Source organism: Cynoglossus semilaevis, chromosome 8 (genome assembly GCF_000523025.1).
Source record: "Cynoglossus semilaevis isolate Cse_v1.0 chromosome 8, Cse_v1.0, whole genome shotgun sequence".
In the NCBI taxonomy this organism is placed as follows: Eukaryota; Metazoa; Chordata; class Actinopteri; order Pleuronectiformes; family Cynoglossidae; genus Cynoglossus; species Cynoglossus semilaevis.
The window spans coordinates 13,153,960-13,177,586 of NC_024314.1; the positions used below are offsets into that span (position 1 = coordinate 13,153,960).

Below are 23,627 nucleotides of genomic sequence, written 5' to 3' on the forward strand. Positions count from 1 at the left end.
TGTGGCGCCGTCCAGCACTGGACGACATCGTTTTATGTTTTCATGTAGAAACAAGTGTAAACACAGACAAACTGACAAATCATGCAAACAATAAAGTACAAATGTCGTCAATGTGGTGCATGGTCAGAAAGACACTTTTTATCAATAAATAAATGGCTTTATTAGGCTCTTTAAACCATTTCTCCTCTCTCACTGCTTCTTCACTGAAAACGTTTTCTTTTTGGAGACGCACACAGCAAAAAAAGTCAAATAAAAGACACTTAGTAAAACAAATGTTCTGCCTTCAAGCTGCAGTTTAACCAGTAAGACCAGTAAAGTGGTACTTCATCATCATGAGCAAATGAACAAATTTGCTTTTACGGCTTTAGCTTCTCAATATTTGGGTAGAGAAGAGCAGCTTGGCCTTCTTTCCCCTGCTGCCTGGTGAGACAGTTGTGGCTGGGGGCTATGCTCAGCAGCTTTCACAACAGAACACACAAGATCACATGATAAGTCATAAAGGAGAACAAGACTCGGCCTCAGCTCAAACCACAGATGAGAACAAAGATTTTTAAAGATAGACAAAACAGTAAAGGAAGAGCCCTTGTTTTTGGAGTACAACAAGTGATAGAAGGAAAAATGATGAAGAGACACCACAGCTGTGACTCGTCTGTGATGAGGCATCAGGTCATCTGAAGAATTTAAAAAAGTCAAGTTTCAATAAAAGACAGTGCTGTCTACTTCAGTATTTTGCTGTTGGTCAGGTCCACTGTGTTCTGCAGAGCATGAACAACACCACCTTTCTACCCCAGTGACTCTTATCTAGAAGCCTGGATACTTTCTATTTTTATTTTTTCCATTTGGACAAATATGAACTCTGTGTTTTTTTACTATTGTAGTGTTTTTCCCCTTGGGTATTCATGCCTCTGTGCCTGTCACTACTGACACATTTGGCACGTCTTCAGTAGAACACCTCCAGATGTGCCGAAAATGACAGTTGTTGACACAAATGGAATGTCTTCACTGCAAATGTTCTCTTTTAGGACAGCCCCCCTAGCTGTATCCTCAAAAAACCAACAACCCTAAAGTTCACTGGTTGGTGCTGCTTTAAAAAATATGTTTCATCATTGACCAGGTGACGTGTCTGCTCCAAACCTTCTTACTCTTTAACTCGTTACCTGGTGGATGATGAAAGTGAGTCCAGAACTCAGTGTTCATGGTGTTTGGATCAGAACAGCCTTGTGTCCGTGGGTCATTAAACCCATGAAGAGGAAGCTGCAGACAGACCTCATCCTTTCAGAGTCAAGGTATCAGGTGTCTATGAAAGTGGAACAGGTCCTGGTTCCAACAGGAACAACTTAAAAAACCTCCAGCTTACACACCAGGTTCTTGCCTTCTAGCTTGCTCTCGTGGCCTAGGACTCTCACCTTCAGCCTCTTAGCTCCTAGCCTTCAGAAGTTAGCTTCCTTGGCTAAAACTGTGCATGTGGGTGAGGTACTGGGTGAGGTTCTCCTCCCCTTCGTCTCTCAGGTGCTGCTGATAGCACTGGAGAAGTTTGGTGGCATTGGCCTCTGATGGAACCCCTCCACCAGAGCCAGCAGCGTCACAGGCCCCTGACATGTCCAGGACGATGGTGGTCAGAGCCTTGATGTAGTTCTTGGCCAGTGTCAGAGTCTCGATCTTGGACAACTTTCTGTCCATCTTCACGTGTGGAATGGCTTCCCTTAGTGCTTGGAAGGCGTTGTTGAGTTTGTGCATCCTTTGGCGTTCCCGCTCGTTGCTCTCCAGCCGGCGGAGGCTGCGTTCTTTGGTGCTGGTACCGCGTTGCTTCCGACGACGACCTCCGCCGATGCCGCCTCCTCCCTCCTGTCGGCTCCTGCCCCCGTTCCTGAGAGAACCTCTCCAGGGGCTGGCAATCCTCAATGATTCCTCTGAGCCTTCATGCTCGCTGGAGCCCGGTTCTGGTTCTGTATCTTGCTCAAGTTCTGGTTCAGGATCAGACCAGGTTCTGCTGGACGATTTCACAGCCTTCCTTTTGGACTTCATCCTGCTGCTGCCTCCTTCAGCTCCCAGCTCTGGTGGATCTCACAGCCTGTGTAGGCCTGCAGAAGACGACAAGTGAAGAAGTCAACCTTTACATGCTGCGTACCAGGTTCATTTTCTTTTCTATTTTTTTGACAGTGGTCTTGGTGACGTCGACAGTTAGTTGTTTTTTGTTGAAAATAATGATGAACGTTAAGAAATACTAATATGGACATCTGTTAAAGTCCTGATTCAATATACAGATATGTTTTCTTTCTGTATATCAGAAAAACACCAGGTTCGGGGACTGGGGGCAGGACTGCAAGACCCCCAACAACTTGTTCTGACCTGTTTAGCCTGGGCAGAGGACTTGTTTTCTGGCCAGAGGGGGGGCAGCCCTGTCTGTGACAGCTTTCAGGGCGAGGCTAACGGCTTTATTTGAATTTATACTTTAAATGGAAATGTCCCTCGGAGACCGGGGAACAATCAGGTGGTTGGTGTTGTGCTGCAGGTCAGATTGGTTAGAGTCAACCTCCAAAAACTCATTTTCAATTTATGAAAAAAAAAAAAAAAACATTCTGGGAAGTTGAACCATTTATTGATTGGTTGCAGGATTTAGAAAACTATATTTCTATGTTGTATTTTATAAATTATTATTATTATATTTTTGTGCTCCCTTTGATAAAAATACAAGGTCATATTTGGTTTGTCATCTGAGAGAATATTTAAACTGGACATGAAAAAAAGATCCAAATACCAATAGAATGGACTTTTACTCATCAGTGTGGAAAATGTGTGGAAAAATCACTGAATAACAAAAAGTCACAACAAAATACAAGAAAAGCTCAACATTATAGAACTCTGGACTACTGAGGTATAATACAGTAGATTAACTGTTAAAGTAGCTGCAGATGACAGTTTAAACTAAGGTTAACATTGTTATTTTAATGAACAAACTTTAAATTAATAATCCAGTTCTTTAGTTATTTCAGTCAGTCTTTAAACCATTTTTAATTAAATACCCTCTATTTTCCTTCATTCTCCTGGTTTCCACTAAAATGACTGCACAGGTGTGTGTGTGTGTGTGTGTGTGTGTGTGTGTGTATCTACATCCTGTCCTATCTAATTTGTCTGCTGCAGTGTGAAAACTCCATGATGTTGGTCTGTTTTAATCTGCACTCTCCAGAGATAATGTCCATTTCAAGGTTATACACTCACAGCTAACACACACACACACACAGACACCAGCATTGGTCAGTTCAGCTCTGCTGCTCTTTAACTGCACTTTTAAAGTTTATTTTAGACCTGAGCTATGACGTCAACTAACGGAGTTTTTTTTCACCGTAATAATGTAATTAATGCGGATTAATTTTATTCAAACCTTAGCATTCCAAAACATGAAGTTAAAGTCACAAGATAAAGATGATTTGCATAAAATAATGAGCAAAAGGTTTCTTTAGATGAAACTAAAAGTTAAAAAATAACGGAACCTTTCTTTTCTTTTCTTACCTCCTTAGTTTGAACAATTTTCTTTCTTCTGCGCGTTTTTATTGGCGGAAACGTCAAAGTTCACGAACCGCAGATGGAGCAGCAGCAGGAGGAGGAGAAGGAGCATTGGACCTGCACGGAGCCCGCACACTTGTGTTCACCGCACACCGTCACATGTGCGTGTGAGGAGCCACCTGAGGCTGATGTACACGTCGCTCTGATCAGCCAATCAGAAAGCAGCAGCGGCAGCAGAGAGCTGCTGCTGCTGCTGCTGCAGGAAACAGCACCATTTTTATTAAAATAATAATAATAATAATATTACAATAATAACAATAATTACTTCGTTTCTGTCAAAAAATCATCTTTATTTTTCATTATATAGTTGTTTTTAACATGAGCCTTAAAACAAAATATAAATATACATTATACACACATTTATAAACATCAAAATACAAATAAAATATTAGATACCTTACATTCAAAGAATTAAAAATAAAATTTTACTTAAAAGGAAATATACGTAGCTTCAGACTCAGATATAATAGTCATGGTTCATAATGCTCGTAATGAGGTGGGGTCCTGAGGTGGCTGTTTTGTTTACTGTGTCAAACAGAATTACTGTTGTTGTGCAAATGAAGGGAATGAGGTAAAACGTCCCCACTCACAAAAACCAACAAACAACTTCTCCACCAAACAAACAGACGTCATGTTTCATTAGTTTTAATTTAGCAAATTTATAGAAAGAAAATAAAATATTGATACGTAGCTTTGTGAGCTAATCAAGGCTAACCAACAAACGCCATCTTTCCTCCGTCCTTGTCTTTTCTGTTAAGATGTCGTTAGGATTAACGTGCGTCCAGACAGTTGACGGGCGTACTCTCCCTCCACGCCTTTCCTTCCAAACATTTGCCATCATTTCCATGGTCTTATCACCTCCCACTGCTTCATTTGAATACAGTCCTCCAGGCCAGCGTTGGCTGTGTGGAGCCCTGGTGTTTACATCACCTGTGTCGGTGGAGTGGGTGCTGTGATAATGTGAACTGATCTCTGATCTCAAATACACAAAGGTGTAGTAAATGGTTAAAACAGCCCCAGTCTCACCCTCTCCCCCTACAGTGTGGTGAAGGTATCTGGAGTAATCTGCTGTCTGTTTGACCCAAGGCGTCACAATTAACTGTTGGCTGACCTTTGACACTGTGGGGATCAGGGTGGAAAGAGAAGAGTTGGTGACACAGCTGCACAGCCATTTTTATTTTCTCCATACAGAAATGGATTACATTCCTCTGTGGCCCACATAGGCTGCCAGGATTTAGGTCACAAGAGCCCAGTGCTGGCTATTGTGATATTGTGGGCCACAGTCAACCTGAGATGGATACTAGATGTGGGCAAAAACACAAGACACATACATTTGTTTCAATAAAGAACCAGGGGAGTGTGGCCCCCAGTATGGTACCTCAGGTAGACTGGGTAGAAGAGTGAGGTTAAAACTGTGGGACAACAACAGCAGCTTCCAGGTGTGTTGCTCCCACCTAATGGTTTTTGGTTCTATTGAGTTATGTGTGTGTGTTCTGTGTGTGTTCTGTGTGTGTGTGTTGACTGCTCCTGTCAGGTTTCCTCTCTCCTCGCTCTGCTGCACCATATTTATTTAACCAAACCTTGTCTGGGTTGTTTCTGCAGAAATATTATTTTTATACCATGTTTATTCAAAAATGCTGATAAATTCTGAGCTAAAAAACATACAACAGAATGATGAGGCACGCAAACAGCGCCACCAGCAGCAGCAGAGAAGAAAACTGATTTTTTTTTTTTAAAGATTAAAGATTTCATGTTTGCAGGATTTCTTTAGGTTTTGGTTACTTTGCAACCAAAACCAATAAACGATGATTGATGACTTGATGCAACCAAGTCCATAAACCCATGTTACCCACTATTAGCACCAAAACTTTAAATCTACGTCATCTACTTTACAGAATAAAAGCTGTGAGCTATTTAGCCCACGTTCTTGTTGGGACCAGAGACGTAGCTATTTATTGGCCAAATATTTCATAGAGTAAGTTGGCAACTTTGAAAGACCGATATGGGAGCTTTTTGGAGTCTCCCTCTGCTGGTTGACGTTGGTACTGCATTGAACTGCAATTTGAAAAATAAGAATGTCAATGTGTTAGATACAGTACACTGTATTCTTCAGTCACCGTTGATTAGAAGCTGGAATTGAAACAGTCCAAGGTCTCTGTTTGAGAAAAAACTCCCCAAAAAATGTTCCTGTCTCTGGAAAGGTACCAACACTGTTATGCAACCATGTTCATCACGTCATGGCCAGCCGTAATGTCAACTGTCCAGCCAGAGTGCACTGTCACACAGTCCACTGCAGCAGGTGCCAGGGATCCATCTGGTGCCCAGCAAAAAGGAAAGCCATTAAAATCCCCCTGACTCATCATAAACCTGAGGCAGACGTGGTAGAGGACGCAGGTCTGGAGCATTAGTCACTTTTTCCATGAGACCAAGGCTGAGCGTCTGAAGGAAAAACAAGTGGGAGTGTCACATTAGGCCACGGCGACACTGAGGTGGCCGTTGGCTAAACTCCATTCTGAGAAACTGGTCTGGCCCAGTGACAGGACTTTCATTTGACCAACATACAGACATAAATTATGGGGCCTTTAGTGACCTACATCTGGTATTTTGAATGTGGGTCACGTCTATATCGGGTTTAAAGTCTGTCTAGGTATATGCTGTCCAGAATGTGGACCACATACTTCTTTTTTTGATAGGACAACTTTGTCTGGTCCTGTACTTTGCAGAACAGAGCTCAGACAAACTTGGGTGGTCCGCTTCTGTTGGGGAACGGCTCTATTAGTCCACATAAATTGACTCAGTCAGACATATCAGGATTGTCCGGTTATTTTCGAACCAGAAAACATATCTATAAGTTCTATTGCTATAGTAGGTTACTGGACAAATGGTTTTGGATCTGTGGGCCAGATAAATGTGATATTTAAGTGCCCTGCTTTATGTGGACCAGAACAGTGGTGTTGTTTCCCCAGAGCCCAGTCCACGGTCAGAACTCCAGATCTGACTCGTTGACGTGTGTGAGAAAGAGGTGGTTTTGTGACAGCAGGTACCGCTGTGGTCTAGTTGGAGCGGGCCACATATGTGTTGGTGGAGTACAGATGTGTCTCTGGGAGAGACCGACGTGTTGGAAGCTGTCCTCCAGAGCTGAGAAGTCGTCTTCCCATTCCAGAGCTGCAGGCAGAAAATGAGCAAACAAAAATGAGCAAACACACACACTCACACACACACACACACACACACACACAAGGAATTAATAAATAGAGCCTGCAGCATCTTTCAACAGAATTGACAAACAGTCAAGTTAAACAAAAGTGGTGGAACTACTGTCACGCCCTTTGTCTGGAAAACTGTAGTTTATCTTAGAAGTTTAAAATCCGTATTTGCCTTGTACCTTCTACGACTGTATGCAGCCCAGGTGTGGTGTGAGCAGATAATTAGATCACAAACTAAATACTGGGTTTACCATTCTCTTCTGCCTGGATCTCAGGGGTTGGTGGAGGTTTGTGGGTCCCACAGGTCAGGTCCTCCGTGGGACTCTCCTGGGAAAGAAACCATTTAAGGTTAATTATCCGTCCTGAAGGTTGTCTAAGTAAATATTAGATGGATATTACATGGATCAATAAGTACCTGGTCAAACAGGAAGACCATGACGTCATCATCAAAGGACACACTCTTCTTCCTGATTTTCTTGTCTTTTCCAGAAGATTCTCCTGGACCACAGAGGTTCTCAGGAGCCTTTAAAAGGCCTTTGTGTGAGTGAATGTTCAGATTCTCTCCAGAGGTGGTTTCACAGTGATGGACCTCAGGGTTGTTGTTGGGATCGGGCCGTGGATTATCATGTGACCCACTGTTGTGGTGCCTAAAATGGAAGTCCGTGTTTTCCTCGATTGTCCTACAGTCTGGAAAAAGTCCAGCTGCAACCAGGTCTCCACGGGAAATGATGACATTATTGGAGTGGTCCATTCTCAGAACTCTGGGCTGGGATGTCAAATTCATTCCATTTCCTCTGATGAATGCTAGGATGTCCTGTGGGTTCAGGACTAGTCTGGTCCAGGGAGCCTCTTGTGGACACTGTAAGACAGTGCAGTTGTTCTCTAAGAAACAGCAGTGTTGATGGAGAGTTGTGAGGTCTGATCTGAGGTCAGTGTTCCTCCTCAGGTTCAGGGCTATACTTTCTGTGTGGTCAGGGACAAAGAGGTCAGAGGTCAGCTGCAGCTTCTGCTCAGCCAACGTCACCTGACCTGAAGAGTACAACAAGTGTAATTCTTCTTCCCTGAAAGGAAGAAAACTGTATTTGATCCAGATCAGGATGATGAGGAAGGAAGGAAAAATAAAAGATATTTATCATTAAAAAAAAAAGATAAAGGATTTAAATGAAATATTTTGTCTTTATTCTTAGCTGTTTTAAAAAGGTATTTCTGGACAAGGTTTGTGGCTTTTTTAAATTAGCTTTATTAGACAATATCTTTAGCTCTTTGTCGTCACCACTGATGTTGTCACTATATTATTCAGGCGTCAAATACGTGTCACAAAGATTTACAGGTTATGTGGTCCATATCTGGTGGGCCGGTGTCCCTAATGTTGGGCCACATTTAAGCTAAAGGACATCAAGACATAGCCTCTCAGAGTCTGTGGGCCACACACCCAATCTAAAGATCTGTAGGTCGTTGCTTTAATACTTTGTGCGGCCCACGGCTGGGCCGGATCAGTTTTGTTTTGATGGCTGGTTGTTGTTGGTTTTATGTCTGTGTGCGTTATCGTGTGATGATGTCATCTGTGACCTACGGCTCCCAGTGATAATTAAACAAACATGAATATGGGCCACATTGACCTCAGGTACTATTCACCAGTCCTCACTGTTTTTTTGTCCCTGGTACTATTTTAAAATCTGGACTGTTTTTTAATCCACTGCCTGATTTATTAGCTCCTGTGTGTCAACAACAGGATGTACCTAAAGTGATCGGTCAGCCTTCGTGCACCAGCGGCACACGTGCACACTCCCAGACATGTGTGTTAGTGGTGCCCTGGGTCCTGAGCTTGAATAAATATCAGGGACCAGTCCATCTGTGCAGACAAAGACAATAGGAAACTTAGACCCCTCTGTGGTGACCAAGCAACTGCAGGAGCAATGAGTTAGGAGGGGTGTGGGGGAGGGGGGCAGTGGGAAGGGGGGGTGGTAGAGAGGAGCTGAGTCACAGAAACTGTGACGTGCAGGTGAGAACATACACACACAGTCATGTGTGCAGTGAGCTTCTCTGCTCTGTTCTCGCCAAATTAACACCTGACTGTGCAGCAGGTGGCGCTGCAGCTCAGAGGAGAAGCAGATATCTTGGCACAGGTTTGTCTGAAATCAGACCTCCAAGGCCTTAATTGAAAAAAAAATCACAGGCTTTGGGGCTATTATAATGGTGATCAGGCTTGTAATTGGAAGACTGCCGGTCCGAATCCCTCCATCACTTTTTTTTGTTGCTCTGGTGGGCTGTTAGGGGTACTGCAGTATTTAACTTTGGCTTTTGAAGCAGCAGCTTAATTAGATTAAATTTAATAATATAATTTAATTTATTTAATTAAAAATTTAAAACAAAGGACTTTGACTACAACTTGATTTACTTCTGTAAACGAATTATTCATGGTCTACTCTGATCTATTAAAATTATTCCAGATCACCGCCTTGAGCCCAGAACCGCAGGCACATAATGTAGAATGGTACCGTTCTGTCTCCTGTCTGTCCTCACTGCATCGTCCTGTCTGCAGGCTGTCCAGTAGAATCAGCAGCGTAGCTCCTCCCCTGACCTCCTCTAACTCTGCAGAAATGTCGACAGCTTATTATCCGGCATGAGGCTGCTTTTCAAATGTTGCTGCGTCATGCTGCAGCACAACAAACATGCATGATTTCATTACACCAGAGACGCTGGGGCCTCTCTTTCCTCTCCTACCTTCTTGGTCTCTGTGAGCTCGGCTCATCCTCCTGCTGGGACAGGCTTCTCATGGAGGACACCGGTGGACAAAAGTCAGGCATACAGACGCAAAAAAATGCAGTGTGGAAATCAGCAGGAGGGGGAGGGAAGGGGAGGATAGAGACTAGGATATGAAATAATTTAAAAGAACAGGAATGCAAAAAGTAGGAGCCGACAGGAGGAGAAAAATAAGAAAGGACACAGCTCTCTGATGCACAGCTCTGTTTCTGGAGGCTGCGGGACACCAGCAGCAGCGGCAGCAGCAGCAGCAGCAGGAAGAGCCTGAAGGAGATCAATAACTGATGTGGTCTAAAGTAACACAGCTGTTACTGTGATGGAGTCAGAAACACTGATACTGAGTCACTGTGATGTTCAGTCATATCACAGTGAACCTGACAGTTCTTTTAAACATTCTTTATGTCACTGTTGGAGCAGCAGCAGCAGCAGCAGGAAGAGCCTGAAGGAGATCAATAACTGATGTGGTCTAAAGTAACACACACAAAACAAGTATCACAAGAAAGGAATTATTCACAGCACTGCATACATTAGATGGCCAACATCCGGTATGCACCGGAGGTAGAAAGTAACTAATTACATTTACTCACGTTACTGTAATTGAGTAGCTTTGTGAGTCATTTGTAAGTAGTTTTCGGAATAGGTAATCTTACTTTAACTTAAGTACATTTTAACTTGAGTATTTTACAATTACATTTATGCAACAACAACAACAACAACAACAACAAAACAAAAAAAAAGAAAACTGCGTGGGCGTGCGTTCGCGCGCGGATTTCCCACTGTTGATGCCAGAGAACGTTATTCGGAGACAGGCTCTAAGCCTATCATTTAACGGCAGTGCTGAAAAAAAATGGAGGTTGAGGATTCTGCCAAGCAGAGAGGACCAGAAAGTGAAGGAGATCCTTGGCCATATCTCGGCCACCTTTTTGTTTCCAAATACAAACGAGTCAATAACGCTGTCGAAACTTCCACGTCAAACCTTCGAAAGCAGGTGGTGGTGAGTAGAGTATCTGTGCTTTCACCTGTGTTTCCCAAACGTTTTGTTTATGGCTTTTGTTTGGTTAAAACCTTCCACCGTTAAGAAAAACGTGCCTTCATGATATCGATTATTTTCGCTTAGCTTAGCACCCATCCCGATAGCTAACGTTTCAGCTACGTACGTAGAGCAGTACCGGAGCACATTCAGAAAACAAACAAGTGCATGTCTTGATTTGCAATTGTTCTCTGATGATGATGTCATCTTCGTTCCTGTATAATACATTAGCTCCTGGGTTGTTGTAGCCTAGACTATGAGCTGTGGATGGACAGTGATAGTCCATCAACATTACTGCTGGGTTGCTCGTGGAAACTTTTTGACGTTAAAATGATAAAAGGATAATATGATGGTATTAAATATGGAGGGAGGCTCCTCGTGTTGTAGCCAGGTAGTTAAACAGGATCCAACAAAGGTTGGATCCTGTTTAACGTTGTTACGGAGTATTTGTGTGGCGTTTAGATTTGGCTGACAAATTTGTAATGCAGTTAAACGTCTAATGTTCTAGTGTGCAGAAAAAAAATCCATAGATTTTGGCCAATTAATTTCTTGGTAAACGTGTAATCCTTGGTATTTGAGTTATTTCATGGTCGTCTTTCATTTCTTTTCTTTTTTTATTATTTGATTTTTTGCTAAACAAATGCAACAATACTTGTGATTTATTCTGAACTCCCACAAGAGGGAGACAGAGTGCTTGATTAAGATACCAGATTTACTCAGTAAAAAGTGGTTTTATCAAATAGGTAAAACGTTTACTGAAAGTTTACAGACACAAAGAACATTAGTGCATAAAAATACATTACATACACATTTTCCACACTTCAGATAAATATATACTGAACATGATATTTATCTGTATTCTAAAATGTATTAAATTAAATTTGTAAACAGTATTATGTAATGGTAATGATGGTCGTCTTTTTTTAAAACACACGCCTGCAATACACACAGTAGTATATAAATACATGAGCACATAATGTATATGCTGCAATATAAGTAGCGCACGTTTCTGTGTTGGTATGTGGATGTACTTATGTTATATATAGAAGTGTAGTTTCCCTCTGACCGCTGCAGACACATTGTACAGTCACTCCTCAGGAATGTCCAATCATTTCTATTTATGTTCATATGAACACATGACGCCTCCAGTCTCAGATCATTCTCATCATGATGTGTCAGGCTCTCAGGGCTTCGTGCTTGAAAATCACTTTTGCCCAAGGCAGAGTGAAGCTCTGATTTGTACAATAACTGTGTTCAGCTGCTAAAACGTTACAGTTTAGACTGACTGCAGACCTTGGTATAGGACTGTTGGTTTTTTTATATATATTTGAGGATTAATTTGATACAATAATGGACTGTAATCAAATATGAAGAAGCTGAGAAGGTGACTCAGGTCTCAATACTTTACTGTAAAAGATTATACATTGTGGCTGTTTCTCAACACATTTCATGTGTTCAGTACAGATGATACAGGCTGCAGGGTGTTCAGTAAAGAGACCCCTTCATGGGTGCTTCCTGTTATGGATCCACACTGTAGTTCCTGTAGCAGAGCAAAAGTTGACTGCCTGGCAGTAGATTCCTCATATTTGTGCAGATTTACTTTCTCCTATGCTCTTTGTTTTTGGAGCAGCTTCCAAACTCCAGTATTTTTATCCCAAAATGCCTGGTGACCAAATTAGGAAGTTCCTGCTGGTATAGTCTTCCCCCTGGCAACAAAATCACTGATGCTGGAGTTCCCCTTTACACACCCAGACAGCATCAGGATGTTGTTGCCAGGAGTGGACATTCAGAACCATTCAGTCCATCTCTGCTCCTCCAGGTAGACCAGGAGAAGACCATGGACCAGGGGAGATAGGCAGAGATGGACAGATGGTGTTTCCACTCTTCACCTTCATTTATTGCTTTGTGCCACTTCTCCGTTTGTCTTAGTCTGACCTGATGACATGGATCCAGATCGGGTCGCCGGGGCAGCACAAGGCTCATGGTGTCAGTACAGTCGACTGTTTCTTTTTCACTGCACTTAGCAGAACACATGAGAACTGTGATACAGGAGCAGAGCTGAAAGGCGCAGCTCCTCACAGGCACAAATCAGAGCCAGTTTCTGGTCCGTTTCACATTCTATTTTCATGTTGCTCCTGTGATTGATGTGTCCAGTCTGAGTTTCTCATAATCTGATATCCCGACAACTCCTGTCTGTCTAAATGTCACATGAATGACTGATATGTCTCTGGGTGTTTTAGGCCCTACCAAACAGAGGCGCTGTTGGAGGCTGAGCACGGGTTGTTTATTATTTGTTGTGGTTTATTTAGGGAGAACTGCTTCACATTTTCTCTGCTAATCATTACCAATTCTTTGGCCAAACTTGTGCAGAATGACACTAGATCCGGCCACAGCGGCTCTCACTTTCTGATGTGTGCATGGCTCCCTGCAGCATTCTGGGAAACCTGAGCCCTGTGTTAACATCAGTGAACCTGTAAGAAGAACGCGTCTGATGCGTCAGCTGCAGGAAGTGGGAACAAGAGAACCTCCTGTCTCCGTGCACAGGCTGCATTGTTTGCTGCATTATTTTCTTCAATTACTGTAATTGGTGTGGATTCTCATTTCTCCAAATTGAGTTGTAACGTATGCAGTGCATGGCCCGGAGAACTTGCATGACTATCCTTTTACACTGCAGCCGCAGAATCATCGTGTCCAGCCGACGGCAAGTGACACCAAACAATCCCTGAGCGGGCGGTAATTGGAAACGCATAAGGCTTATTCTGAGCCTGCCAAACGCACTCCGGGCTTAAGGCCCGATCAAGCATGTGGACCTTCAAACCCAGCCCCCGGACTCCCACCCCCACCCCATTTGCTGTCCAAAAGTCAATGTTTGACACCACTGGAAATGAGGCGCTGCAAAGGCCAGTAGGTAAATGTGGCTGAAAATGAAATATCCAGCAGTGAGAGACGGTGTTCGTTCTGCTCACAGTCTTTATTTGGACATGTCGGGATTGTGAAGTCACAGAGTGCAGACTGTGACCAGTTGGAGGGGCTGTTGGTGAGGGGGTGAAAGAGGGGGGTGGTGTGAAACATGAGCCTACAACAACACAGCACACGGTGGTAAATATGTCAGGGATATGTACACATTTGCTCAAGGTGCGTGGCTGCAGCGGTAGTAAAACTGTAACTTCACAGAGACGTTAAAGGTTTAAAAGACTCCCAGAGGCTTTTGTTTTCTTTTTGGCAGCGTTTTTCCAATTGTAATGACCTCAACCCAGCACCTCATTGTGAAAGGAACACTAATTTGTTGCTGCTCAGCAATGAGAAACACACACACACACACACACACACACACACACACACTGTGTGGACCCTCTTTGTATGCAGCGACACACACACACACACACACATTGTGTGGACCCTCTTTGTATGCAGGTGATTAAAGGCTCTTGAAAAGTGTTTGCTGACACAGCACCCTTTAATATAATGACATAAATGTCTAATCCAGCTCCTGTGTCTGAGGCTGAGTATTTATCAGTCTCTGTTGACAGCTGGACACCTGCTCTCTCCCACTCCAGATCTGGGATCTGTGCCGGACTGAAGAGTGGCTCTGCTGCCAACACAACCACCATATGTGGAGAATTGTCAGAGCGTGCAACTGCAAACAGTGCACACACACCAAATACTGCACAAATACCAATTTGAATACATGCTACAGGCTAACATGTTAATTTTCAGGCTTAGAAATGAACATAATTTCAGTGCTGTGTCATTAAAAGTCTGAATTTGGATTAAAGGTTCACATGATGGCGGTGCTTCTGTAACTACACAAAACATAACTTGTATCACATGAGCATGATTAGTAAGTGTTTTTATACTGTATATACTAGTACTTAGCCAAAATGAAAGTCTAGTTTGTAAAATATGTTTTTTAAAGCGTCTCAAGTAAAATACACAAAGATAAAAATAGAAAAAGCTGAAAAGGAAATAGAAAAGAAAAGTTAACGCTGATGTTAGCCTACATAGATAGGGGAAGGCTGAATGGAGTCAAAAATAAATGTTACAATCTTCTGTTGTGTTTTTTTTTCTTTTTTGCTGTATTATTTTTAATTATGTTACACTACGTTGACTGTAAATTTAGGCTTTTTAAAGTTTTTATAATGTACGTTTTTAAAAAGAGTAGAATCAAATTTAGCGGACTATTGTGTAGTCGCAGAATCTCACCACTGGGCGGCAGTAATGTGGAGAGTCATTCACAGTAATAAGGGCTAAGGAATTAATTAACAAAAAATGTTACGGCAAAACTTGAAGAAAATACGTCATTTATTATATATATATATATTTTAGAGGCATGTCGTGCATCAATTGTGCTTCTAAATAACTTCTAAACGTTTTTTTAGGCCAAAGTCGAGCACATAAAGCATGTAAATAGAACAGCAGAACAGAACAGCTGTGGGTGTTTTTTTATTTATTTTATTACAAGGTGGCTTATCTGAGGCTGTAACATACATATTTAAATATTTGGTGGGATTATGGAACTCTTACTTCCCTCCACTTATCTTTGCTCATTTTATGAAATATATAAGGGACACAAAATGTTTGAGAGAACTACAAACAGCTGAGCGTAAATCATTAAGTGTTAACCTCTCAGCATTATTGATAGAAGGAAACCTTACTGTCAGAACGCTGGAGACTAAAAGAGGAGAAGGAGCACAGAGAGGATGTGTTGAAAAGCCTGACTATGACCTCTGCCCTGTAGGACACCCTCATGTGCGCACACGCACACACGCACACACACACATGTCCAAGACAGCTGGGTGGAGGCTCTCGGTGACAGAGCTCTCATTTACAGGCACATCACTGGTCTGGTCTCCGAGGCTGATGTGAAATATGATGAGGTTTACACTGGGCCACAGAACTGACGGAGACTGATTTTATTTATTTTTCTATTTTGATCAAAACCAAGAGAATAAAAAATATGTAGATACTGAGTTTTCCATGGAAAGTAAATGACAAAACAATGTTAAAAATAGTCTATTGACTCCCATGAGACAAATGAGAATTTAATAATAGAAATTATAGTTAAATATGATAAATTGTACAAAGATCTGTCACAGAATATATGAATGCTTCAGACCTTTGAGTTCAAACATTTTCTCCTGACTCAAGCCTGATTTAAAATGCTTTCAGTAAAAAGTGACAGACAAAAAAAAATGTCAATGAGGAGAAAAAGAGTAAAAATGTACAAAATGACACAAAGACTTGAAAACAGGCATCAAATAAGATTGAAGTTTGTATTTTCTGTTACACTAAAAGAACTATTGTTATATTGTTCTGAAAAACCCTGGATTTGATGTAGTATTTGCAACAACAACAAATTATTGTAAACACATAATAAATCTACATTTTATCTAAATATTATACATGTAGGTTTTGCAGTATAATTTAATACCATTTGTTCATTTTGTTAGTAATTTAAACAGTAATGTTTTCTTTTTACTGTAGTTTATTAAATGATCTTTTAATTTATACATTTATATTTGTGTTTGTTCGGTCATGTGACTGGTCATGTGACTTCCGCCTGGTGTTTCTAAGTTATCTTCTGGTCACTTTTTTCTTTAATCAGGTTATCCGTGGATCTGCATGTCCTCACACACTTCCTGAAACCTTTCCCAGGTCCACCTGCAGTATGTGGTCCACACTCTGGGAATTACTGAGAACGGGAGTGTTTCCACACACGGCATTACACACATTCATGTTTTAGCTCAACAGCTTAAAGCTAAAGTGGCAGACTTTTAGCTAAGACTGTGTGTGGAGGTGTGGAGGCGGCTGTGGGGGAGAAGGGGGAGGAAGGGTTGGCAGCTAAAAGCCGTATGTAAGGGCAGAATATGAGCTGCTCACACCACTGCTGGTCTGATAGAAATAGATGATGGGGTAACAGGACCTGTAAGAAAAAAGGAGCAGCAGGAGGAGCAGTGTCTCCTTCACTGTACAGGGGGGCAGGTTCTCTCTTGTCTGTGTCTGACAGTGTTACCGTGGAACCTCAGGGTTAGTGGTTTTCTGCTGCTGCTGTGTCTACAGCTTCCTTCATCATCCAGTCTTTTTTCCCCAGTCATTTATTCTGCCATAAAAACTGGGATTATATTCCGTTTAAGAGAGAAGAATCAATCCTGGGATTTTGTTAATACCTTGATTTCAAACAGATTTGATGAGGAGGAGTCTGAGAACTTTTCTGTCTGTGTTTGTTCTATTTTAGGGCCTTACATGGTGGGCCTTACATCCAACCACACTAGAAGATGGGCCACATTCTACAAACATAAACAAACATGAAAGTAGACCTCATCTCTGAGTTTCTTTCACCTTGATCTGTTCGGCTGACGCTGAACTTAAAGATGAAGTTAGAGTTATGTGGAGATGGGGGGGGGGGGTGTAAGTATGGAACTTCAGAGAAGGTTCATGGATATAGTGAAGGAGGATGGATTGGGAGGTGAGATGGACGCAGATGATCCACTGTGGTGGTTCTTGAAAGGAGAAACCAAAGGAAGTTCTGCATGAAGCGAAGTCACATTAAATATTAAATATGGTTTTCCTCTGTCTGTGCAAACACCTACCTTGGCTGGATGTATGAATGGATGAATAGAATCAGGGACGTGTTTGAAGCAGGTTATGGTCCAAGTCCATTAGTCCAGGGATGATGAAGAAAAGGATCTCCTCCATCAAACCTTTTTCACAGTAAATATATTTTTCCCATCTTCCCCGTGGCTCAGACTCTTACAAATAAACCAAATGTTCCTCCACATCCCACTACTGGCCCGGCTCTTCACCTCCATCCTCATTCGTCTTTCTCCCTGTCTGTCTCTTCCTCTCTGTCCCGTCCCCCTCTTCCCCCTCTCTCAGCCCACACTCCATCACTCAGGAAGTCTGTTCTTCCTGAAAACAAGCAGGAGAACATGGAAAGAGAGGAGGGAAACGGGGGCAGGTGTGACATTATGGGGCAACAGAGGATGTTGTTGTCGTTCTTTTGCCTCTCTGGTTGCTGCAGACCTCACTGTGATCCATCCTGAGGAAGCTGGGCTTACGTCACACTGACCGGGCCTGGAGTCCACGCGTGCAGCCTGGTACCGTACTACTATTGTGTCCCCTGCTCACATGGGAGCCACAAACCACAACTGTTGTCTGACCGAGGTCAGAAATGACTGGAAACTTGAGGTAAAATGAACCCAAACTATGTTTACTTAACCCTAAAAAATCCACCCCTGAAACCCATGGGTGGATTCAGGTTCATCTTCAGATACATGGACATCTAGGAACACAGATCTGTGAACACTGACTGTGACACTGGCCATAATAACAGGATGTTTACAGCCCCAGGAAATACGGTCCGTGAGGGACCGCCGTGTTCAAACGTCAGCAAACAGGAAATGAAGGCCTGTAGTTCCAGGTTCTTCCTCCAGTCAAACTCTGAAGGTGCTGAAGGACACCTCAAAGATGGAGAATCTTAAGCCTGGCTGGAAGGTAAAACCATTTTTTTAGAACTATAAGATTTTAATGATAAAATGACTAAAGGTTAGCCAGAGGCAGTTGTAATTGTAGCCTCAGGTTAACTTCTATCCAAATCTTATCCAAAGAACTGAAGAAGCCTCTTGGATTAGAGGTGAAACGTCGTCTTTTAGAAAATTCACGTCCAGTTGCCTAACAGAACTTTTAAACCTTGACCATGACCTGGATGACTGAGAATCTTCATAGACTTCTTATCCAAATATAATTTTAGAAGTAGGAAATAAGCTCAAGAGTTTGTGAGTTGCTGCTAAAATGAAACGTAATTGGATGTATTAGACATTAAAAGCTAAAAAGTGACTGTTTTGATGAGCGTGGTTGAGGGGCTCTGAACGACTCCTGTTACAGAACAGTGATGTGGACAATGGCTGGAGTGGTCAGCTGCAGCTGACAGCCCACGCTGAAGGACACTGGTGGTTTCTGACACTGGGGGGTGAAGGCCAGTCGCCGTCCTCACAGGTCACACATCGCACAGGGCTGTAGACGGGACCACGTACTGAACCACGTCCACCACCATGTCCATGACTGACGTTCTAGCTGATTCAGACATCACTTCGGCCATTAACGCTTGTAGAGGTGAGCAGGGCGCTGGGTTTTTTCTTAAATGTACGACAGACACTGCGTGTTGTTTTTGTCCAGTGTTGAGCCATTTTGAAATCAGAGCAATCGTCACATTTTAATGGAAACCTGTTCAGATTTTCTTAATTTTTTGCAAGAACCTTTTTAACATAAATGGTAAAAACATTCAAAAAGAAAGTAAATTTCAGTTTTCAGATGAAGCAAAGAAGCAGGTTGTGACCTGGTGTCTACGTCCTCCTCCAAAAAATCTTTAGACAGTGTTTAGTGTTTAGAAATATAACTGTGCTAATCATTATATATTTCTAATATGTCAGAGAGTTCTGTACAGTGATATCGTTGTTCTCCGTGTGCTCTCATCTCCAGCCAAGGACTCCTTCAGCCCTCAGATGTTCTTCAAAGCTGTTGGTTTGTCCAAGAAGAGTCCCTCGGAAATCGAGAGGGTCTTCAAAATTTTGGACCAGGACAAAAGTGGCTTCATAGAACAGGATGAGTTACAGTTGAGTCCTGTGTGTCCTTCTGTGGCTGTGCTGTCCTGAGAACAACAGAACAGGACAGAGCCTTCTGTGCCTTTTAGACTCGTACTATCGTGTTTCTGCAGGAGATAAATGTGGTGTTTGTGCCTGTTGTCATTGTTCTCTGACTGTGTCGTCACCGTCCTCCTCTAGACTCTTCCTGCAGAACTTCTCCAAAGGAGCCAGGCCCCTGACCGCGGCCGAGACCAGAGCTTTCCTCCTGGAGGGAGACTCAGATGGAGATGGGAAAATTGGCTGGGAAGGTAGGAAGGAAGTGGAGAACTGAAGTGTGTTTCTGCTGCGTTATCAGGGAAATGAGTCCAGGATTTCCACAGGCTTCAGTGGTCTGTTTCTAAAGATAGTCTCCTACCATCAGTCATATGGGTCGGCCTGAGAGAACACAAAATAAACTGAAAAAACAATTAGGAAACATACTGAAGGTAGATAAAAAAAAAAAAAAAGAAAAGCTACTCTAAGCCCACACCAGATGTCTTAGGTCCCTGTAGTGGCCCACGTTTGTAATCCAATGGCCCACAATTGTTACTGATCTCTGAAGGTGCCCAGGTTAGTAAGTTTGTGTCCATCATTATGGTAAGACTAAGAGCCAGTGGGTGAGTATAGATCCCACTCACCCAGCCGTGTGGTCAGTTGGCCCACCTCTAGTATCTAAATGCATTACTGTTAAACTTGTCTGCCAATTCATTAACTCTGGTTCAACTATGTGGTCTTCATTATGCATACTGTATGTGGGTCACCCAAAACCACATATGGGCCAGTGAAGAACATATAACTCTTTGCATTGTATGAAACCAGCCCAGACTAAAAGACCAACTGTTTTGGATTTTTATTGACATTGGAGTGATGAGGTCCACAGACTGAGATGTGGCCCACTGTTTTGATGTCAAGCTGACCAAAATGGGATCTTCTCAAAATCCAGCTTTCCTCTTTGCCAGTGTGGCCTAATTTAAAAAAAACATTTAGTCCACTCCTGCTTCAGTTTCCTGTTCTGTTTTTGTTTGTAGCTGTGGTTTGATCAAATATATTTGATAAATAATCTCATAAATGTAATAATCAGAAAGTAACTGTTTTCTGTCTTTTTTGTCCCAGAGTTCTCAGCACTGGTGAAGTCTGCCTGACGTCTGTGTGCTCTGAAGAAAATCAGTCACTTGGAGATGTTCTCCAGAAGAACACTTTCTGATCTATATTTTAAAAACTAAAGTTAAATCGACTGTGAGATCCAGAGTAAATGATGTGGACCTAATTAGAAGTCATGTGTTTGTTCCATTTGAACTCAGATATTGGTGTGTGACCCAAATCCAAGCCTGTCTCTCTGCTCCGTGTCAAACCCACCCAGAAGAGTTTACAAATAAATCTGTTTCATCACTAGGTCTTCATCTCTTTTATTTTCAGTTTCTTGAACTGTTCTTAAAACATATTTCTGAGAGAAAAAAATGGGTTTTTTTTAGTGCTAACATTGTAAAAAAAAAGTCAGACAGTGATTGTGTGAATCTAACTTGTCAAAAGTCTGGCCCGTGCATGAACCAATTACAGCCTTTTAAAGATGGGTAAGAAATCCCTTTTATTTACTCTTCTTGGTTTGAGCTATTTTGTCATTTGACAATCTTCTGTTTAATTGTATTCAGTTCTTGTGTGAGAGCGCCAATGTGTTATTTTTTATTGCTAACGTTAAGGTGTAAAATTCTGTTGTAATATTAAATTTAGCATTCAGATAATCTTTATTGGCTAACTTTTAGTTTCTCCTATATTTGACATTTTTATAGCCTAACTTTTTTGTCCTGGCTTGTTTTTGCAAAAGATGAAAGATTTGTAATGTTATTGTAAATTTGCTAACTTGGTGTTAGTTAGACTCTGGCTATCAAAGCTAATTTCTTTAGCTTGTTTTCTAGATTTTGTTTTGTTTGATCTTCTGTGGTTCTTAGTCTTTAAGTTACTGTTAACCATTGCTTTATCTACTAAACTGCATTTTCTCAACTTTATGCATTTCCAATGCTAAATGCTAATTAACATTTATTTATCTTTGTATCTTAGGCAATTGGGTAAAAAAGGGAGTCGTGTGAAGGGTAGGTTCTTTTTTTATATATATATATATATATATATTGTGTGAGGTAAACACTGATTGAAACGCATGAGAAAAACCTGTTTTCTCATGCGTTTTTTTCACCTGAAAAATCTGTTAGAACAGTTTTATTTAAAGCTACTCACCAATAATATGCTGACCACGGTGGATATAAAATGTCATGTGACCCTTGCCAAGACATGGCAGTGGCTCATTAACCTTTTTGTTTACATGCTTCAGAAAACACATTTCCATTGCGTTTCCCTGCAGGAAAGCTGTTTTTTTGTTTGTTTGTTTTTGTTTTTTTTTTTGCGGCTGTAGTAAATGACATCAGGGCGCTGCTGTCGTCCAGGTGGATGTTGGTCACTGCCCAGCTCTTTTGGCAGCGTCTTCTCACCACTGTGCCGGCTGCAAATGCCCATTTGGTGTGTGTGTGCAGACTGTGGGAGGGGAGGTTAGCAACAGTGACAGGAAGTACAGACAGTTGGCAGGGGTTCCGCAGCACTGGCCAGTGAAGGCTGTGAGGGAACTTACAGTGACCCAGCAGAGGATTCTGGGACAGGATAGAGTTTCTGAGCCAGAACATTTACAGGACTTCTGTCAGCGAGACGCATGTATTTGAAGCTCATCCTGGATGGGATGGTAAATCCATTAGGGTTTATTTAAAATGTGTAGAAGATGCAGGAAACAAACTGGTGAAGATTTTGAAACAGTGAAAAATGAATCCCACCATAATTTTCAGATTTCTGTTTCCCCCCCTTATCTGCACAGTAGGCCCCTTATGTAATAATCAGACTCAACCAGACTTCAGTCTGTGCGTTTATTAGTGTGCAGCACCACTGATGTCCACTAGGGCTGGATCAGAAGGACTGATCTTCGGGAATAGAAAGTAGAAAAGGTTGAATTTTAAATCATATTTTCACACGGAATCTGCTTTTTAAATACACCGCTGAGATGAGGGGACATCCTTCACTTATCCAATTTCAGACAGTCAGTTCCTCCCTTGACAGATTTTATTCCCTGCTGTGAGATATTTGTAATTCTATGCCTGATATCAAAGAAGGGCAGAAATAGTTATGGTGTTCCTGCCGGAGTCATTCGAGGTGAGAGGCCGATAAATGTTAAAGGCCAAAGATTAGAGAATACGTGAATTGTGAACTAATTAAAGTGAAAAAAGGAATATATGAAAAAGAATGAATCTATGCAATCAAACCACTGACCACTGAAATAAGACAAACAAGTGTTTATTCTGGGGAAAAGCGCTTTATTTAGACAGAGAGACACACACACACACACATATATATATATATATATATATATATTAAATGACTTATTTTTTACTTGGAGAATACAAAAAGATTTACCCAGTGTTTTAGTAATATTCCAACACTACTTTAGTGCTGCCCCCTGCTGGTTAGTACAAGCTCCTGCACGCGGTCAGCGTTAAAAGAAGATGGGTGTGCAAAAAAAAACAAAAAAACAACTCTACACTCTGGTAACTTACTTTGTGAATCTGTCTGGACGGCTGTGTGAGAACTGATGATGTAACCGCGTCGATGACGTCAGATTCAAGCGTTTCCAAAAATGGCATCACACATTTTTATCACCATAACGAGAGAACGTCAGATATTTTTTAACATAAATTCAGCATTGTATAATGAAAGATACAAATCCGAGATAATGGACAAACGTCCACTCAACTGTTGTTACTCTGAGATGAACCCCAAAGCTGCACTGTTTCTACCATTTGACCAAATTTGTTGAACGATCATAACAATAACGAGTGTAAAATATTTAGAAATTATAAAACGTTTATTTTGATTTGTGGTCAAGAGCAACTGAATTTGATTTAAACAAATTGATTATTGATAATAAATTAATATTCTGTTCATAAAAGAGGTGATAATGAAGGTCAAAAAGGTCCGATTTAGCCCCAAAATGACAAAAAATACAAACCGACAACTTCGTTCTCTTAATTCGTGTACCGACCGTCGGTGCTCCACAGCTGAGGCGCAGGAATTGCGACATGTCCGTGAGTAAAAGTAAAAAAACTCATAGGCGAATAAAAAAGAGACAAAAATTCAGAAATCAGAACATTTTCGCGGTCATTTCGACATTTTCGCCTCCATTTTCTAGATTTCCCAAAAACATTTACGAAGGCTCAAGTATTTTGACGCTCCAGACCAGTTAACTCGCGCCAATTACGCACGGGTTTTTGTTCGTTTGGAGCAGACCTGTGGCTGATACCGCTGCAGCGCGTACAAATGCACACACAGATGTTCTGCAGCAGAATCAATATACTTACTCTGCACATTGTGGTTTTCCTAATGGATGGTTAGAGTTAGGGTCAGGGTTGACAC

The 23,627-nt window shown here is 41.8% G+C and overlaps 3 protein-coding genes across 5 annotated transcripts; 1 reads left to right on the forward strand and 2 right to left on the reverse strand.

Moving 5' to 3' along the window:
* Positions 1–135: 135 nt before the first annotated feature.
* Positions 136–3,673, reverse strand: bhlha15 (basic helix-loop-helix family, member a15). Its single transcript, XM_008315112.3, has 2 exons — positions 3,511–3,673; positions 136–2,081 (listed from the first exon to the last, which is right to left on the reverse strand). The coding sequence occupies exon 2, from the start codon at positions 2,023–2,025 to the stop codon at positions 1,438–1,440; it is 588 nt and encodes a 195-aa protein (XP_008313334.1). The 5' UTR covers positions 2,026–2,081; positions 3,511–3,673; the 3' UTR covers positions 136–1,437.
* Positions 3,674–4,719: 1,046 nt separating this feature from the next.
* Positions 4,720–9,921, reverse strand: LOC103382409 (uncharacterized). 2 transcript variants are annotated; one of them, XM_025057773.1, is made up of 5 exons: positions 9,495–9,921; positions 9,269–9,362; positions 7,186–7,846; positions 7,022–7,097; positions 4,720–6,729 (listed from the first exon to the last, which is right to left on the reverse strand). In XM_025057773.1, the coding sequence occupies exons 1-5, from the start codon at positions 9,520–9,522 to the stop codon at positions 6,545–6,547; spliced, it is 1,044 nt and encodes a 347-aa protein (XP_024913541.1). In that variant the 5' UTR covers positions 9,523–9,921; the 3' UTR covers positions 4,720–6,544. The 2 variants fall into 2 exon arrangements, with proteins under 2 accessions (XP_024913541.1, XP_016890358.1); XM_017034869.2 differs by having other exon boundaries at positions 7,186–7,831; positions 9,495–9,920.
* A 354-nt stretch (positions 9,922–10,275) lies between these two features.
* On the forward strand, positions 10,276–20,565 carry LOC103382348 (parvalbumin, thymic-like). Of its 2 annotated transcripts, XM_025057748.1 has the most exons (5): positions 10,276–10,527; positions 16,799–18,675; positions 19,042–19,174; positions 19,344–19,453; positions 20,298–20,565. In XM_025057748.1, the coding sequence occupies exons 2-5, from the start codon at positions 18,615–18,617 to the stop codon at positions 20,324–20,326; spliced, it is 333 nt and encodes a 110-aa protein (XP_024913516.1). In that variant the 5' UTR covers positions 10,276–10,527; positions 16,799–18,614; the 3' UTR covers positions 20,327–20,565. The 2 variants fall into 2 exon arrangements, with proteins under 2 accessions (XP_024913516.1, XP_024913515.1); XM_025057747.1 differs by lacking the exon at positions 10,276–10,527 and having other exon boundaries at positions 13,938–18,675.
* The last annotated feature ends 3,062 nt before the right edge of the window (positions 20,566–23,627 follow it).